The sequence below is a fragment of the Numenius arquata genome, chromosome W (assembly GCF_964106895.1).
Source record: "Numenius arquata chromosome W, bNumArq3.hap1.1, whole genome shotgun sequence".
Lineage (NCBI taxonomy): Eukaryota > Metazoa > Chordata > Aves > Charadriiformes > Scolopacidae > Numenius > Numenius arquata.
The window spans coordinates 16,718,618-16,738,709 of NC_133615.1; the positions used below are offsets into that span (position 1 = coordinate 16,718,618).

The 20,092-nt window shown below is 42.4% G+C and overlaps 1 protein-coding gene across 2 annotated transcripts in view; it reads right to left on the reverse strand.

Annotated features, from left to right (window-relative positions):
• LOC141476631 (SET-binding protein-like) overlaps positions 1-20,092 on the reverse strand; it is a 304,828-nt gene that overhangs the window by 97,867 nt on the left and 186,869 nt on the right. For both annotated transcript variants that reach the window (XM_074165411.1, XM_074165412.1), the window contains exon 5: positions 1,608-5,070. In XM_074165411.1, coding sequence (XP_074021512.1) covers positions 1,608-5,070 — 3,463 coding nt within the window. The remainder of the gene's footprint in view (positions 1-1,607; positions 5,071-20,092) is intronic.

Below are 20,092 nucleotides of genomic sequence, written 5' to 3' on the forward strand. Positions count from 1 at the left end.
AAACATCTTTTGTTCAGAAAGCAAGAAGGCTACAAATCCAACTGTTATCAAACTGTGAAATCATTAGCTTCCACTAAAAAACTGAGAAATAGTCTTATTAAAAATTTTGAAGACTTTTAACCCTCGTCTGCTAGGACACAACTTCCTTAATGCAATAGCCACCGCAGCACTTGGTGCAGAATAATTTTGTTCTTTGCATGTAGCAACCCTGATATAACCAGTGACTGAATTCAGTCCCTTTTCCAGTATTTCTGGGCATCTCATTTCTGGGTGTCGCAATTGGTCTGATATAATACAATATCATGAATGGGAATGTTTTCATGGTATAAGTTCTCATTTTAGACTGCTTTTCATTGCTATAGTCCAGATCCTGGTCTCAGTGAAGGAAATGAAATGTCTAGGTGGCTTAAGCATGAGCAGTCTTTTGATCTCAGTTACAAGTCAATAAAAAATTTCAGAGCCTTACATTGGCAGGTTATTCAAATTGTCTGCTCCCTCTGTGTTCTCAGCTTATCCTCTTTTCATTTTGGAGGCTATGAATTATGTTTCTTTGAAGCTTTCTTTTAGCACATCAGAATTTCATCCATCACTGGCTGGTTCAGTAAAGCTCACCCTTTTGCAGAACTAAGTGTGAAGTCTGCTTTGTGATAAATATCTGGTGACGTAGGGGCTCTGGGCTTGCTCCCAAGCTAAATTCATTTATATTGCAGCAAAACATCTGCCTCTCTGTCATCACAAAAGCAGCTCCCTATTGTAAAGTACAATTCAGTCTCTCAGACAAGATTCAGATTCCTTCCCCCCCCCCGCAGGAGAGGAACAGATGTCCTTAGCAGCCGAAAGGAGCTTCCTGACTCCTGATCTACCCAGATTATATTTCCAAGTCATGAGTCCTAAAACTCTTCAATCAGCTAGAGTTTATTGTTTCCATGACACCAGTCCCTTCCCACAGCCACTCAATGCTCAGGATAATTACTCTATATGACACCTGCTGACTGGAAGTGACAGATTTACACTAGGACTGTACCCAGGGTCTCCATATATTCAGCCCAGCTATCACCATGATCCCTCTGGATCAGCAGTACACCACACCAGTCATGGGACACTGACCCAGCTCCACAGCTTTCCATGCGTCTGGTCCATTTCATCAACAAATGGCTTTTGTATGCTTTGTGGGCCAGAGCAGAGACTCTCTGCTCAGTACCGCGGCTGTACTCCCAAAGGCCAGGCAATGACTACCACCCTGTAACATTAGACACCAATAAGAGAGATGCCTACCTTGCCAACAAGTATTATAATTGCTGCTGTTGCAGAATGCAGTGGTGAGATTTTTGGAGGAAGTGCAACAAGCTATGAGAGATATGCAGAGGCAGGACAAATATTTATAAAAATGCTGTGTAACAACTAAAAGACTTTTAAAGGTTTTGGCTTAATGTGTGGCAAACTTTCTTGTCGATCTCCCCAAAATTGGGATGCAGAATGGGAGTCGGTTACAAAAAGCCAGAGAAGTTATTGACTCATAAACATATTTGCTGTAAATGGCAAGTCCCTCTTTGTTCAGCATTAAAATTTAAATGCAGTAAAGTAAAATAGAATAAAGCAGAGCTTACCTGAAGAGACTGAGGAATCATAAGTACTTCTGTCCTTCCTATTTGTCCTGAAGGGCTGAATGTCCTTTTCCCTGTAAGTTCCAAACCCTTCAAAGCTTCTTTTTTTATTCCCACTTGCATCGTTGTCCCGCTTCTCACTCGAGGAATTCATTTCACCAAACATGTCCAGGGACTCTGACCTTCCATTACTCTCAGTATTACCAGAGTATCTCTTTGTGCAAAAGTCAATGGGATCATTACTTGAGTCACTTTTATCTTTACTCTGTGTCCACTGCTGGGCATCAGAAAGTGATAACGTAGACAGCGTATCCACTTCAAAGTTACTCTTTGAGCCTTTGTGTCCGGTTTCACAATGCTGGTGCTTCTGCTTCTCCTTATGCTTGCTTTTCTCGTTGAGCAAGGAGAGGTCTTTATCTGAGCTGCTTAGCCTTTCGTTGATTGCATGGCTGGAGAAGCCAGTGGACTTGCTAGCAAAGAGACCACTCAGATCTTCATGTGTCCCCAATATCCGTTCATCCTTATGCTTGTGCTTATGTTTGTGTTTCCTTTTGTGAAGTCGGCCACTTGAAAGGCTTGTTCCTCCAACCTTTGGAGGAGCCAAAGAGGACTGCATGTCTCCAAGGCCTATTCCCACAGGTGTTTGCAGGTGCACTCCGTGTTTTGCTTTATGCTTGGCAGTGGTGGACATCTTCATATGAGAACTTGCATGGAATTGGGGTGGGGGCACGGTAGGTCTCATAAATGGGGAAGCCGCTCCAAGCGTGTGCGACAGGTACAAAGGAGTTGGATACTGACTATAGTAACCAAGATTCATCATAGGCATTGATGTGTAAGGCATTCCATAGGGTGCATAGTAACTCCCACTGGGAATAGGGTAACCAAACCCTTGTAAAAAAGGCACCTTTGTCATGGTGTCATTGGTTTTGGCAGGTCTACCACGCTTCTTCTTAGACTTCATGTCAGAGGTCCTGCGAAGATAGAGCAATGGGTCATACTGGATATATGGCACAGGGTAGTAGTGATCAAAATTAATCCTGAAGATGCTGGGATATGTATTTTCATGATAAAATGTGTAACTTCTATGGGAAATCCTGAAAACTTGAAACTTATTGATGAGTTCCTCAAGGTCTGCCAGAAACTGGAGGTCATCTCTGTTCTGCAGGCTTTTCCTTTTCCTCTTGTGCTTTGGCTTTTTAATACTCTCATGAGAGAGAAAGTTATCCACAATGAGATGTTTCTGACGGTGACCATGCCTATTCTTTGTGCTGGTGTCAGATGGGATAGCCTCTGGATTGTCCAGGGTGCAGAAATCAAAGGAGTATCTCCGGCGGGATTCTGAGCTTTTCTCAGCTTGGTCAGAAGTGCTGTTGTTGTCTGTACCTATCCCACTGTCACTTGGTATGGTTTCCTCACTGTGAGACTCACTCACTGGTGACAGCGTGACTTCTTTCACAGAACCTATTTCACAGAGGTGGGAAGGTGAATTAGCCATTAGCCTGGGTGGAGACAGCTTCCAAGTTCCACTGTGCATTCCTTTCTGGGTTTTTGTAGGAAGAGCACTGATAGGTTGAAGATTTGGCATAGTTTTTAACTCTGAAAAATTTGTTTCAGTGCTTGCAGGGCTAAGGTTGCCATTAGTCCCCACTAACTGTGTCGAAAGTGGATGAATAGCTGCTGGTGACGATGCCACAAGTGACTGCAGGTTGGAAGGCACTGCTGGGTTTTCTGGCTGGCTGGAAACAGGCCTTGAGTGCTTGATGGCTGTCTTAGGTTCTTCTGGCTGAGGCTGCAGTTCTGCTCTTGGCTTCCTGCCCCGTTTTTTACCAATGTAGATTGTCCCCCTCTTGCTGACATTGATCTGCTTCCCTAGTCTGGCATCAATGGTGGTTGGCCCAGCACTAGATGGTGGCTGGACTTTTGCTTTCAGAGCTATGCTGCTGGAGCAGGAGGACAAGATCTGATTGAGAATATTCTTCCTCTTGAGGGTCTTCATTTTATTAATGGTCTTGATGGTCTTCTTATCCAAGACCCCAAGCTTCCCGACCTTTTTGTGAAACTTGAGTTCACTGATGGACTTGTCCTCTCCTGGGACCATCTGGGCCAACTTGGCCAGATTCCGTCTCCTCTTCCTTTTCTTTGTTCCTGGAAATTCACAATTGATTGGACTCACTGGACTGGTGGAGGTTCCCTCATGAATTGTTTCAACAGTGAGCAAAGGCTGCTTCTTTGGTCGTCCTCTTTTTTTCTTGATGGGTGTGATCACAGTAAGACTGTCTGTATTGGTATACAGAGGGCTGGATGGTGTGATGGGATAGGCTGAAGGAGGCTCCACCATCAGCTTCTCAGATGTTGTCATGGAGGTCTCCCGAAGGATAGATTTAGGTTTGCTGCAGGTATATCGTCGCTTAGCTGCAAGTTTGGGGTGCTGGACCTCAGATAATTTGCCGGCTGTGGGAAGATCGGTGGGCAGGAGAGTAGATGTCACAGCTACAGATTTTCTGAGTCTGGTAGTACTGTTGGGGGAGGCTTTGTCAGTGAGCACACCGCTGTCGATAGTTACTAAGGGGGACTCATTTTCAATCGCTTTCCCTGGCTTTGTGGCTCGAAGATCTTTTTTACTACCCTCTGGTTGAGAGCTAGTCCTGTTTGCCACTTCACTGCTCATAGCAAGTACAGAAGGCAGGCTTTTCTCCTGGATAGTTTTCTCCATGGAAGATTTTGTGGATTGCCTCTTTTTCCTTTTGTGGCCAGATGTAACTGTTGTCAGAGACTTTATTGGGATAGTAATTTGCACGTGACTGGTGTCACTTTCACAACTGCTAGCAGAAGTGGGATTCTGATTCAAGGCTGATGTATCCAACACACTGTTCATCGAGTAAGACTCCTTTTTCCCTTCCATGCTGTCATGGGATTTGCTGTCAAATGCTTTCTGAGCACTCTTCACCCATTCAATGTCTGCAGTTTGGATGGTTTGACTTATCAAGTCCTTTTTGCTGGACTTCTTTGTACTCCCGGTGGGCTGATCGGGGGCCTCCAGCTGCACACCTCCCTCTTGATCACCAAGAGGCAAAAGTCCATTGCACTCCAAGGCACTGCTCGGCTGGGCGGCCGTGCTGATGTTGTTGGTTGATGGGACTGCACTGCAAATGGCAAGCTCTTTACTACTGGCTGACAGCTGTCCCCACGTGCTGCTGGAGCAGGACTTCTTTGCTTGGGATTTGCTGAAGGGAACTCCTGGCTCCAGAGCAGGGAACTTGGTGGCACTAACTGTTTCTCGACTGGGTTCTATGTTGATGAAGCAACTTTGAGAAGTGGATCCAGTATCTGAGCTCACTGACTGGTCAAGATGGTGCTGGTTGCTGCTTTTCTGCTGGTGCTTTGATTTTAAGGTGTCACTGGTGAAGTCTTGTTGGAGGCCCAGATCATAGTGCAGAGCAGAATGTTTTTGTGACCTGTCATAAACCTGGAAGGTAGAAAAAAAAAAAAAAAGGAAAAAATTAAGTTTATCAGTCCATTCATAACCCCTGGTTGCAGCTCTTTATTTGTACAGTGAATGACAACTCTTCTTAACCAATGTCCTTGTAAGGTTTAGAAGCCTTTATAAAGCCTTCTTATACTTGAGCCAAATTTGCATTTAGGTTCATGCACTGTAAATAAGTTTTGTTTTGTTTTGTTTTCCCACTCTAAAAACAATGGAAATATTTCTATAAATGCTAAACTGCTAAGGAAACATATTCTATTGAGTTTTAATTTAAAACACAAGTAAAATATTCCCTTTCAATGGATGAATGGTGCAACTCATCCTCCTGGTGAGAATCCCTTTTTCCTAAAAAAATAATCCCTCACAGAACTTGATGCTCCACAACAGCAATTAAACTCATTGTTGGAAATAAGAAAAATGCAAAATTATCTTGGAAGTTGTAACAAACAAGAGGAAAACCCATGGGTCCACTTCCCTATGAAGCCAGAATCTACAAAGATTTACTTGCTTAAATTTCCACATAGAAGTCATCCTCACAAACTTAGTGCTTAAAATCATATGCGTAGCATCAAGTATGTGAGGCACACTTGGCAGGTTCAAGATTTGCATTACCCCCTTTCCATTTTAATAATCTGCTAAGAGATATTTTAATCTGGTATAATAATCTGGTAAGAGATATTTTCAATATGATTTCTAATCAGACAGCAGCTCTTCAAGCCACAGAGGTTACAGTAAGGGCAAAATTATGCAGAAGACTGATACAGAGCAAAAGAAAGTCTACGTTTTTTCTTGGCAGGCCTTCTTCAGCTAAAGAAATGATGTTTGTTACAGCTGTAACTGTGAAATGTCTCTTAAAGCAAAAAAAAAAAATTATTTTTTTTACTTTCATTAACTGACCTCTTCTAGCCATTTGTTTTCTCCTGTTACATTTAGGAGCTATTTTTGTAAAGCTCTGGATTAAACTGTGCAACTGATTTTGTACACCTAGTGCCGCAAACAACTGTTCTTAGGAAACTGTAATGACACCGTTCTGAATGTCAAATAAATGATGAGAGACTTAAAATAAATGTGTAACCAAGGAAAGAACAATAGAAAAAACTGTGAAGTGTCTCGTGTTTCTGCAAACACCCTGTTACAATTAAGTTTCTATCAATCAGCAGCGTTACATTAGATCCCCATTCACCGTGTTTGCAACAGAGGTTTTGGGGCAAGGAGGCTGTCAGCATATGAGGTTTTTGAGCTGGGAAATGAGGTGTCCCCAGTTCTGAGCAATTTCAGAGGGATTTGAAAGGTGCTAAACACTCCCAAGCACATGGTGCATTATTTAGTGACCAGTAAACATACATGTTATTGGCAAATTGATGTTGAGATACCCTTTGTGTGCATATGAAAATGGGCATGTGGCTTTTCAGGAATAGGCAATAACAATGAACCTGTTCTGGTCCATCATCTGAGGAGTAATCAGGGACTCTTAAATCCTGGGGATAGTTCAGCTGTCATGCACATGGACCAGCCATGGTCAGGGAAAGCAGAGATTTCCAGGAATTGTGGAGTGAGAAAATGAAAGCACGCAGCTGCAGTGGAGCTGCAGATGTCGCAGGCGAGCAACATCCAGTTTCTTCAGCCTGAGAAAAGAGCCAAAAGCATAAACAGCCCTTGAGGACTGAATCACATCATCCTCCTCCTCTCAGCAGCCTCCCGTGTGCAAGCCACACAGCACGCAGCGGCCTCGACCCACACCACTGGTGCCCTCCTTTGGAAAATGGAGCCCACCCGTGTCCACATCCTTGGGATGAGGCCAGGGAGGGGTCAAAAGGAAATCAGCGGCACTGGCACAGAAGTTTGATGGTTTGATTTTATTTATTTATTTTTTTTTTTTTAAAGTGATGACAAAGCTTCTGAGATTCATTTTACCTCAGCCGTTTGGGGCTTCTGCTCCCCAGGCCAACAGGCCAGGTGTGCTGTCAGCAGGGCATGAGGTGTGAGGGAGGCGGCCATCGCTTGGTGAGGTCCCAGTGTGCTGGAGGTGGCTGCTCTCCACCCACATGAAACATCATCTTCCTGAGGTACCATGATTTGTGACTTGGAAAAGCCCTAGAAATGATGGGCTGAGGCCTCTCTTGGCCCCCAGGACCCACACCGAGGCAGGGCCAGGCTGCTTCTGCACAGATCCTGGCCTTATGGCTGCAATCAGAGCAATTCCTGACATCCACTTTATTTCCAAAATGCTGAGCTGTGAAACTAAATGACCTGAAAAAAATCATTTGGAAGAAAAAAAAGTTAAAAAAAAAGAAAGAGAGTTACACCAGTGAGTGAAAACATCACACACTGGCAACACCCTGGTCCCTCCAAGTCCACTGCACACACAGAGATCTCTAGTTTAAAAGGAGCAATAATCTATATTTTAAGGCAGTTAATAAGGGCTCATAACTGAGAAGCCAGCTATATATCAGTGATGAATGCTGATATATCACTTGGCTTCTACAGCCTCATTTCCTCGGCCCGCACATTATAAAATGGTGATGCAACTTCCAACATATCCCTAATGATAGCCTTGTCATTACTCCAGCACCGCAGGCCATCACAACATCTATCTTACAATTCATGAGAAATGCCTATGTCATCAAAGGTGCCAACTCCAGAGGCATTTAATCACACGGATAAGCACTCTGATTTCCATAGGCCTTCAAAAACTGACCAGTCTGAAGGATCAGGGGACTCCATTTCCTAAGCGGAATGTCAAAACTATATATCTGCCCAAGCACATAACTGTCCACTGGGTCCTCATGCAACTTCTTCCAGCATAACACTTACTATTTGCTCTCCTTTGCTAGACACGTCCACATCACCCCAAAATAATTCTTCTGTGGCATGGCAAGCAGATATCATTCAGCTGCATCAGGTTGGGTTTCACTGGCTGCAATGGATATGTGGGGACTGTTTACTTAAAAGCACTGGCAAATCAGTTGAAAATAATGCAGCCAAGTGTATTTTATTCCCCATGTATTCATCTGGGTCTGATCACAATGGTCCTAATGTTTAGGCTTCAATTTTCCTTGCTGGATGAGCACCACCCTAAGAAGCCAACAAGCCCTAGCTCAGCTAACCAAATCCTCTGCTGGGCTAGAGGAGGATGCCAGAGCTGTCAGTAGGGTGAGGGCAGAGAGCTCTTCAGAAACCTGTATCTTGATGCCTTTCACAGAAATTCATTACTTTAGTTGCCAGTAAGCGTACAATATACTGCAGTTCCATAAGTCTTGGCAAGGGGCTATTGACTTGAATGGAGTTCTTAGGGCAGCATGGATGAGACCAGCATCAAGAATAGTGGGCTTTTTCATGAAAACAGAAAGATTTACCTTTATTTATTTTTTGGTTTTTGAGACCCTAAAAATACTTCAAACTTCAGCGCTTGCCTCTATTTGTAGTTTTCCCTTTCATTAAATGGCATTTTCTTCAGCAGCTAGCTATTCTGCTCCATCTTCTTTTGTGAAAGCAGAAGCTTTCCTTAACCCATGCAATTTTATCACATCTCACCAGACCTGGTCAATATTTCTCTTGATATTCAGTTTACTGGATGCGCTTAGTGGGTAATAATCTCATCTTTCCTTTAAAAAAATAAAATACACATAAAGAAGCTAATAGTTTTCATGACTGCAAAGAAGTTTGAGCAACATGATCCAGCACATGCTAAACCTTAGACTAAAAAAATAAAGTTTGAATCCTCTTATTAGTAGCATACAATTTTAATGCCAAACTCATGAGTTTCAGTCCTCAGCTTTGGCAATGGTAGGTAGACCTATGAGCAAGGTACATCCTATATACTGGCAACTGAAGAGCTCTGGCCAGAGAGCAGAGGAGGTGGGACCATGTGTTTACACCTGCCTTGCCAGACCTGTGCAACCCTGCACCTGCAGATGTTATTACTCCTCTTTACAGTTTTATTCTGCCATACAGTCACATCTTCTCAGTTGCAAGGGCTGCATCAGCCCCATGATGAGCAGCACCCTACTCTGCAAGCATTACCCAGCAGCAGAATCCATCCCTCAGGGACTCTCTTCATTTAACTACTGAATGTCTCACACTGCTTCCCTATTCCTTCACCTGAGCTTCTCTCTAAATCCACATGCTGCTTCCAGTCCCAAAGCAAAAAGTGGGAGCAGATGCCAGCAATCAAATCAAGATCTTAGAGAAGAAAAAAAAACAAAATAAAAAGGAATGCAATTAAAAAAAAAAAAAAAGATAAAATATGCAATTAGAGAAACCCATCACCTGAAAAAAATCTGATTATTTACAGGAGATGGTACTCCCCTTCTCCAAACGTACATTTTTGTGGAGGTAACACACACAGATTGTCAAGAATCTGGCTTGCAAATCAAAGCTATTGCTACAATGCCCCCTCTTTAAATCATTCACAGATCCATCTGTGTAATGGCTCCTCAACTGTAATTCCCTATTAAGAGGCTTTATCTGGAGAGATAAGCAGCTGGTTCCCATGTCACTAATTGCTGTCTGCTGTGATTTTAAAACATCTGCACCATTGTGCTCTTCATTTTCATATTCTAATCACCCTGAAACTTGAAAAAGGTACATCATTGATTGTTTCTGTGGGTTAATTAGTACACAGTGTCCTTGTAGAGACAATTTAAAGGCAGTCAGAACCTCAATCAGCAAGTTTGTTTTAAAAATTAATAACATCGGGAGCATCTGTGGGGATTGGCATCCACAGTGACACAGCAGTGTGCTCTGGGGACATACCATCCTTTGTTATCTTCTTCATAGGCTGGAAATAAAATTTAAAAAAATAAAAGAAAAAGAGGAAAGGTTTTCCTAAACTAATAATGTCACTTAGAGTCAGAGTCTTGGGAAGCTTTTATCTCAGGGCCACCCCTGCCACTCCAGTGAGAATGAATCTAATCAAAACACTGTATAATACCTCTGTGTGGTCTAGGAACTTGTAAGACATTTTTAATAGCAATTTTGGCAACCGGGAGCTGGCATCTCATTGGAAATCCATGAGATGAATCTGTGACTGCTTGGATGTATGTGGGCATTTGCTCTGCTTGCCACCTGGGTTGGCTGGATGCTGGGTCACCAGGTATTGTCTCCAAGCCATACAGAGAAGGATATTAGCTCAGGCACAGCACTCTGCTATGGCAGCAATATTGCATGCAAAGTGGACCTTCCTTGTAACCAGCCAGCTCAGAGCAAAGGCAAGCCTGAATTCATACCTGCTTTAACTTAAGCTTATACTCAAAAGTACTCCAGACTGCTGAAAACAGACCTTTGGTGCCTACCAAAAGGTCAACCTGAGATTTTTGAGACTGAATGAATAAATCTGGCGACACTGAGGTTAAGTGAAAAATGCAGTGGGTGCCTGCCTTCTGAAAAATCAGACTCTGTTTTGGTCCTTCACAAGGAGCTTCTAAAACTGGAGAAGCTCCAGGTGATTTGTTCCTCTTGAAAAAGCTTTCTCTTCAGTTTCTGCTTTCTAGACATGCATGAAAACATGCTACTGGAGAAGAAAACCCTTCAAGAGGAAGAAAAAACTGAGATTTCTAGCTCTGACACATGAATCCTGACATGAGTCCTGGTTCAGCTCATACTTTTGCTCAAAATTGAGCATTTCCTCTTGTGTCCCAATGGGACAGCTGCAAACTGCTCACTTGAAGGCTCGAATCAGAACTACAGGTTAGAGATATTTCATATATTTGGTGAGTGCACTGAGCCTTTCTGGGGTAGCATTACTCTCTAAATAAAAGATGCCAAGCGGAGGAGACACCAGGTTCAGGTGAATGTAACTCTGGCCTCATGGCTTACAGGTTGAGCAGTCATTGACACAAGATGTGATCAATTTATAGGAAGAGTCTGTGATCAAGTCAAGTCAGTTCATAATAGCAAGTGTCTGAAATGGTTTCAGGAAGTCCTTTAGGCCCTTGGTGACTCTAACCAGGGAGGAGGGATAACAAACCAGCATATGACACTTGCTGGAAGTGCAAAGAGCAGTAGTGACTTCTGAGAAACTCCACTGATGTAGGGGCTTTAATTCCAATTAAAATACTAATGGAAAACAAGTCAGCAGGCACTAACATAAAATTAATGCCAAAGGGGATTTTCCAGAGCAGTTTATCAAATGTATCGCTCCCAGAGTTTACTCCTTCCCCAGCTCCCTGAGTCTTCAATAGTACAAAGGCCAAACACCACCACACTCACAGGAGGGAGTATCATTCATTAGAGTTAGAAAGAGAGGCAGGAATTAACATGAAGCCGCAGGGGGACTACTTGAGAGCAAGACACAGCATGGGGTGGGAGTGGGTTAATTAAAAGCAAACATCACCTGTTTGTGTCCATTCACTGAACACAAACACCACAGACTGTGGTGCAAATCTCACAGAAATCAGGAGGATCTTCACTGAAGCTGCTGGAGATCCTTCCAGATTTGCACTCCCATTGCTATCTAGCTCTGTTTTCCCCGAGATATTTGGGTAATTGTGTCAATACAGAGAAACTGAAGTTCAGGCTTTTGCATTATAATTGTTTTAAGAATACCTATCAAAAGCACTTGTCCTTAAGGAAAAGATAAAGCAATACACAGAGGGAAGGGGTCCAAAGATGCTCACGTGGCTGCAAATCATAATTTTTCATGCATTTCTGGTAAAGCGTCATGATTTGCTAAATAATTCAGAAATTCTAAAGTTATTCCAAATTAATTTTGCTACCTGCTTTAAACTGGGTGATTTGCACGCTATTTCAATCTTCTGCTGGATTTCAGACACTTCCATTTTCCACATACAGGGATTGAGGATTTTATTTGGGCAAATTGCAACAACATGGTGAATTTATAAAGGTAGGATTTGGTGCTGGGGACTGATCTGCTCCTTACTAGTGGGATAGACCCATATCTGCACATATTTTCTTTATCAAATGTTTAAACAACCCCGCCCTTTTCAGGGCTTTGTATCAAGCACCGAGTCTGGGAAAACTCTAAACAATGGGATTTTTCTGTCATCTCCAACAAAGAGCCCATCACCACTGACATAACAAAGCAATTTAAATATCGTGTTTAAGCATAACACAGTTTGCCACCTCAGATCAGGCAGCTGGGAGAGAACAATTGGGCAATAGATAAGATGGACTACAATGAGACTCATACAGTTTTGCCTATTCATCTGGTGAGATAACATTGGTTTGGTCCTCATTTGGCCTCAAACCAGCACAAAGATTTTTAAGCAAGCGTTTCAGACATTATGTCCGTTAAAGCCAGGGCTTGCAGAGCAAGACGCCTTTGCTAAGTTGCATGCTTTCATTTGTCCAAAAGCCTTGCTAATGAACTTAACAGCAGCAGTGATATTAAGGCTTTATTAATCATATATAAAACGTACTTCCATCCCTTCAGAAGTGGTATAGTCCCATGGAGCTTGACCCAGTGTGTAAATATGATGTTGCACATCCAGGTTTCTATCTCACTCTGCTCTTCCACTTTGCTCTGTAATTTCAAGTTGTCGAGGACAATGTATTTCTGTATAGTGACTTGGCCAAAATCAAACAGCAGAAGGATCCCAAGATGGACTGGGACCTGCAGAAACACAAGCAGTAAGGGATATTCATCTCTAAAAGGTTTGTGGTGTTGTCTACGACGCTAATGCTTTGACACATCTCAGATTACTAAATTGGAAATAAGGATGTGAACAGCTGTGTGCCGTGTTTCTGCTATAATTTTTAAAAGCCTGCAGTGTTTAATTTACATTGAAAGATTTCTTTTATCCTTCATTTAGTATAGGAATTGCAGTTTTACCCTGAATACTGTTTTTTTTTCCCAAGGGGTAGGGGAAATATAAATGGCTTTTCCATTGAAGCCAGTGATTCTTTCCACTAGAGTTAAATACTTTGATTATAAATTGAGTCCTTAAATGTCAAGGAGATGCTGAATTTACTTTAATTCTTTCAAAGCATCCTGATTGCAGCTAAGGTCTAGCATGAAGTATTGCATGTGCAACAGCATTAGCAAAAAGTCCAGAAATCTGCCAGAACATCTATCTGGCACAGCTGGGTTAAAGCTTGTGAAAATTTGTGGGAGAGGTCAAATATACAGTGTCTTCCCACCTCCCTGAATTAAGATCCAAGTCCTGTACCATGAATTCAGAGAGAGCATCACCTGTGCCTTCAGCAAATTCACCCTGAAAAGATGAACTTCAGTGACCTGCAGCAAAATGTGGGAGGTTTGTTCCCTTTGAAAAATCTGCCTAAAGAGGTCACATGTGACGAATTTCTGGCTTGACTGGTTACATACTGAAAAGTCACTGCACTCTGTGCAAAGCTAGAAATGGTGTGGGGTGTACCATCCGGAGATGGGACATAGTTTGGACTCTCTCAGACAGCTGGTCTCAGATCAGACTCCCAAGTGGGATTCTCCTTTGCTTTCACCAGTAAAATAATTATCTACTGATGGAAGGGAATAGGAATACACTCATCTTCCCTTGCACTGCATGCAGTCCTTCTATCTGTCCAAGAAGGCATGCAGTGAAACCTGCCCCATTTGCAAAAGGCTATGTGAGAGGTGGAGTTTCAGAAACTTTATCCTCCCAGTTTGCTTATAACCTGTGCCTATTTTTCACCACTGTTGGCAGATAAAGTGATCCTTCTCCTGTTTTTCCTAGAACTGGCAGCAACCCCATGAGATGATAACTGAGGAAATTCACTGCACATGTTCAAGGTGTCAAAAGCATGGCAGACATCTGTTTCTAGACTAGAGGTGATGCTCCTATGACACAGTTGTTGAGGTCTTTAGTCCTCCATCAGGTGATTTTAGTTTACACCCCTAAGGAAGGCAGGTTTGAAGAAAGACACCCAGCACTGCACTGGGACACCTGAGGCATGGATATGTGCCATGAGGATGCTTGTGCCCACCTGCAAGTCCTCTTTCAAGACCGTAATGGTGGCAATTTTGGGCAGCAGCAACATCACAAGCTGCCCTGGATAAACCTGAGTGCTCTCCTGTAAGGACCAATTTTACCATCCCCTGGATTCAGCTCCCTGCAGATGCCTATTCCACCCAGATGCTTTTGCACGCTCCCCACCACACCTGTAGTAAAGGCTTTCCCACTAGGGGAAATTCAACCAGGCTTAGCAATAATGTTTTGGAGCAACAATAACAAAAAAAAAAATGACACAAAATATTTCTGTGATAATCCTAGGTGAGGTGATGATGAGTGACACCACGTTTTTGGGTTTTCTGAATGACACATATCTCTGCTTTGATGTTCATCCCTCATCTCTTCTTCCTCCCCTCCCTCCCCAGCTATGGCAAAATCACCTTTACTAATAAACCTCCAGCTTGAATCGCAGGTTTTATTTAGTGTGGTATAAAAACAGCCATTTCTCAGATCATAAAAGGGGCTCAACTGGACTTCATCATTTTGCTGAAGTGAGTTTTCTGGTGGAGTGATTCTCTCTTCTAAATGCCACAGTCCCCCACTACCAGTATTTATGTACCAAAATAAAATGCAATTTTCTGTATTTTATTAAGAGTGAATCTCCAGTGAAAATCCATTTGGGAGCTGAACCCGAGATTTAATTGTCCCTTGATTTTATACTTTCAAGACTTTCTCAGTCATTTTCACAACAGCACCAGGCTAACTACAGTTTTATTAAGGTGCAGCAGCATTACTTAAAGGCCCTGACCAAGTTTAGGTTTGGCTTCTACACACATAAATCAACAGCAGCACAGACCAGAAGAAGAGAGGGTAGGGAACAGTAGTCTAGAAAATAGGCTTGCAAAGCACCCCAAGCACAACTTTGTGCTTAAAAAACCTCCCAAACTTCTCTAGCTTCTCACCTAAGAGATCAGGGGTAAAATTCAGCTTCTTGAGTCCCCAGTCTTTTACCCATGAGGTTAAATAGGCAGGTGGGAAGACTTTTAATATAAATTCAGGCCTGGGATTAGCATCCAGAACAGCAAATCTTGTAGCTCTCCTGGGTCAGGATTTAGCTTATCCTTATGCTGATGATCTGGTCTGGAGAAACCCTTAAATTCTTGAACCTGTGCATAAATTCGGTGACTTCTATGCATATGCTCCTCTTAGGAGTGCAGACATCGAGACCAGACAAAGCGATCGTGCGTTACCACCAGCACTTCAGAGCGTTGCCCTTTTAATTGCCCTTTTTCTAGTAACTCACCTAAGTACGTTTCTTTGCTCTACGTGTGTTGATGAAGCAAAACCATTCCCAGTCCTGTTATTGCTTCCTCTTAAGTGCTTGAGTTGAGTAACTCCATAAAAATACTGACACTGAAGATACAGTCCCCTATCCAAGCAGTTTGGCACACAGGGTAAATCAGAAGCAGGCAGTACATGTTTCAGACATCAAAATGCATTCTTCCATTGCTAAGGGAGCAAAGTTATGCCTCTTTCTTTTCAAAATGTAATTTATTCTGAAGGATTGGCATTGGAAGAGTTGGCAGAAGATAAGTGGTTCCAAGAGCTACTTGAGGAGAGAGAGGGAGATTGGATAAAGCACAGGTGAACCTGGTGTTATAAGCACCTGAGATACACATCAAAGGGACTGAAAATACATGGGGACAAGAGTGCCACAGAAGGTCCTTCAGTTTCACAGACAGATACGGGGTTTGAAGCTGAAGGTAGAAAAACAGAGATGAGAAGCATGGCCCACATTTTGAATAGGGAATTTAAATAATCATGAGAACAGTTTATCATAGCATTGGATTCTCTATTACCGTAAGTTTCCTTTAAATCAAGGCTGAGTGTTTTTCTAGCTGATATGCATTAGTGCACGACAGCTATTGGACTTGTAACAGGAATACATTTAGGCAAATCCCCTGGTATGAGTCATGCAGGAGGTTTGACTAAGTGATCACAATGGCTCTTTCTAGCCTTAAAAATCTGTGACTATATATCCTCTCTATATCCTCCAGTGTTTTGTCCAACCTGGTGTTAAGCAATTCCAGCAATGTGTCTTCAACCCCTTCCTCTGGGAGGCTATATCCCAGTGTAATAAATCTCGCTGTTCAGAGTCTCTTCTCTCTTCCCCTGAAATCATTTCCATCCCTAGACATACCTCAGTTCTGGATTCATCTCAACAATTCCTCCTCATCCTTGGCACCAAAAAGAATATTTCACATTTTTTAACAATTCATTTCACTTGCCATATTCCCTGCTGCTGCAAAGCAGCGTGTCCCGCTGGTACAACAGACTTGATTTACTAGGAAGAGCCTTTCTATCTCGATGAGCCTGGTGAGATGTGGTTCCCACTGGAACGAGGATGGGCAGCATTGTACCACATGGTTCTGCAAGCACGAGTGAAGCCAAATGCCATTGGCTCAATGCACTCAGGCTACTGACGTGGCACAGGAGGAGCCACTGTGATTCCTGATGCCATTCCTCTGTGCTGAGCATGGACTTTCAAGAGGAAAATATCAAATATTACTCCAGACTGACTCTGTCCTCACCAAATAGCCGAGATTTTACCCTGAACTTTAAGAGAAGGCACCAAGTCTGATACCCAATCTGGATCTAAGTCTCTTACAGATCTGTAAAAGAGCATTAAATAAAAAAAATCCTGGATCTGAAGACATGAGGAAGCCTGGATTCAGTTTCAGGCATTGGCTGTTTTTTTTTCTTACTTTTTTTTTTCTGTTTTAGATATGGAAGAACATATTGATTTGGTCCTTTCCGGTTTAAATTTCTCTGCTGTTTTGTATGCTGAATCACAGTCTCAAAACTAGAACCCAGATGCAAACCCCTAAACTGCTGGAGGTCTCTGCCTGAATCCAAATGTCACATTCAGTTTTCAGAAGGATTTTGGGGGGTTTTGGGGTGCCAGAGGGAGAAAAAAGAGCAAAAGCTAAATCTCAAGCTACTGTACAAAAAGGTTACAGACATTGAAGTCACTGGTGCAGAGACTATTCAGTGACTGCTTTAAACATAATTCAATTAAAGAAAAAAAAATTGCACCCTAGGTAAAATATTTAGTTATTACTTATAGTTATTATTTCTTTTTGTGCTTTTCTCCCCCTTTGTTCTGTTTTCCACTAGACAACGCACATATTTCTGCATAGTCCCCCTTTAAGGATTTCTCTCAAGGATACACGCATGTCTATTTTCTGCAACCAGACAGAAAAACCCACCCTGCATACAACCTTATCAGCAGCTGCGATGGGTGACCCCTATGGAATACTATGGAAAGGGACAAGCTGGAAAATGTGCACTTTAAAATGCCAGAGACTTTAGTTCAGTGTGCAGCACTTGTAATTGCTGCTGCTGCAGACCGCTCAGCTTGTTATGGATATCTGAGAATTTGGGTTTTCCCTGACTAGAGGCTGTGACATTTATTACAGTAAATTATTTTTTTCCCTTTTTTTTTTCCTCCTGGAGTAAGTAAGGTATAATTGAGGATACCGGATACCTGCATGTATATCTCCAGAAACGGAGAGGAGAAAAATAAAGCTTCCTGGAACTCCTTTCCCCACATGTAACATATTTTGCATTTACTCTTATTTATTTATTTAATATTTAAAGAGAAGCCAGTGCTGTGCACAAAGGCTAGGTTTTGGTACAAGAGATATGATGAAAAATTGACCTAAATTCTTCCTGCCCCATCCAGGGACACATTTAGGTTTGTCAGACTGACAAAGACTCAGATGGATGGACTGCCACAGTGGGTATGAAGAATTAAGTTTTTAGTCTCATCAACACACATGTTCCAATCTAGTGGCATCTCCTTGTAAATATATCCAGAACAGGCAATCATTTCTATCAGCCTACTCCACCAGGAACTGTGGATATACATTTTGTAAAAATACTACTTCAGTGAGTAAAAACTGTGTTTGCATGTTTACGTGTGGCAGGGGGGTATAAACCAATGAATAAACAAGTAACAAAAGTTTATTACATATGTTTTCTATCGTGCTTTTCAGAATTACATCTACTATATCATTCACACAACACAAAGAGACCTCGTTGGTATCTAAAGTTTATCTTCAATAAACTTCAAGGAACTTCACGAAAGAAGTAGAAGTCATTATTCTGCACACTACACATGGAAATACTAAGGCTCCGTGATTTGCCCAAGGGCTTTCCATATTCTTCTGCCAGTGTCAGTAGAAGAATTTAGGTTTCCTCACCCTTGCTTTTGCCAGTGTCTATGAAGTTTCCCAAGACCAAGATCCCTAGCCTATTTTCCCAAGGCATTTTACAATCTAGATGAATATGACTTCAAATAAATGAATGTCTGGCTGAAGTGCAAACAGACTGATCCTTTGCTATGTAAGTCTGTGCATGTCAGTGTGGGTGTGAAAATAAAAAGGCTCTGAACTGACTGAAATGATGACTGGCCATCAAAAGTGACCACGGATATCAGAGATGCATCTGGAATCCCCATTTGCCAAAGCAGAAGAAATGTGGGGCTGTGTTTCAACACAGCACAAACCCTTTTGCAGCCAGCCAGCTGGGATTTGGGGAAGTCTCAGACATAAAGGGTTATGATTTTTATGCTGCAAACCCGCGAGCAAGTATTTTTTAAGTCCTTTAGCTTTGTGGTGACATTAAAATGGATTATCCATGCATCTGCGGTCGCAGCACACCTGTAATGCTCTACCTTGCCCCTCTGTGTGCATGCATCTGTGTGTGAGTTTGCTGGTGGGCGTTTAATTTTAAAGGGCTTTTTTTTCACACAGAAAGAAAGCCCAGAACGTAGGGAAGATCCCCAGTCATCCACCCTTGAGGTTATTACACTAGGAAAAACTATCAGGTCTATCCATTTCTCATCAAGCAAAGGACACGGTCGCAGGCAAGAAGTGACCTTGTGTTTCTGCTGCTCAAACTCCCAGCAACCCACAGGAACTTAAATTAGAACATGTGCAATATAATTAGATTTCCTTCCCTTGCAGACTTGCCGTGCTTCTCCTGTCTGAAAAGGAGGGGACACTTCAGACAGAGGCTACAGTTCAGCGGGGCTGTCTGCTGATCACCGGGGTTTTGCTTTGAACAAGACGGGAAAAAAAGTGTGATTAAAGCAAAGGCTTTATGCTTTCAGCTCTTGCCCTTCGAAGAAAGAGTTTTTAGTTTGGAACCACAGAAAGTAAATTCTAGAGTAGGAGGTAAAATAAGAAATTCAGGTCAGGATTCAAATCCAAGTTTCCTCCACGACTGAGGTGTTTGTTACCAAGGCTGTAGCTTGGAGCGACCTGGTCAGGTATGAGATCAGGTTTGGAATGACACCTATTAAAATATTGCAGGAATTGGCCCTCCAGCACTATCTGCAGAAAAGCTTGGTGCAGCTTGTCAGTCAGAGCAGGGTAGTGGCAGAGCACGGCTCTGGCCACCAAACTCTGACCAACATTTGGTTTAGGAGCCTGGGTCCCCTATACAGTCCATGAGGCCTCTAGAGAAGACATCAGAGCATGCTAAATCACCCCACTGACTATATAGGGCACCTGAGCAGCTAATTCAGGCACCTAAATTAGGTATCTAAAGGGAGGCAGGATGAATATAGCCCAATTTATGTAGGTGTCCTGTAATATACATTTAACCCTTTTCCTGCTGCTCCATACCAGACCTCAAAGGGCTGAACTGTGCCTTTACAAAAGTCTTTTGGAAACATTTCCTAAGCAATAAAATGTGCAGAGGCCCAACCTGTTCCTGACAAAGCTTTCAAGATTTCCACCCTTTTTTTTTTATTTTATTTTTTGTTTTTGGCAAAGAGATTCTTCTAGTTCTTTGAAAATGCATTTTGAATACAGTCAATCGTGAACCTTTGGGGCTTGCCTAATGTCATTCCTCCTGCCTGAAGCAGAGGATTTTTCATTCCTCACCATCAAGCTATACGCTTACAAAGTCTTAATTTGAATTGTTCTTGAATGAAAGACTCCTCTTTCCTTTTTGAAGTAAACCATGGAAGAGCAAAGAGATAATCTTGGACATACTACAGTCTCTGTGCCTTTTCTTCACTATTTCCAGGCAAATAAAAGTATTTTGAAAACAAAAACAAAGAA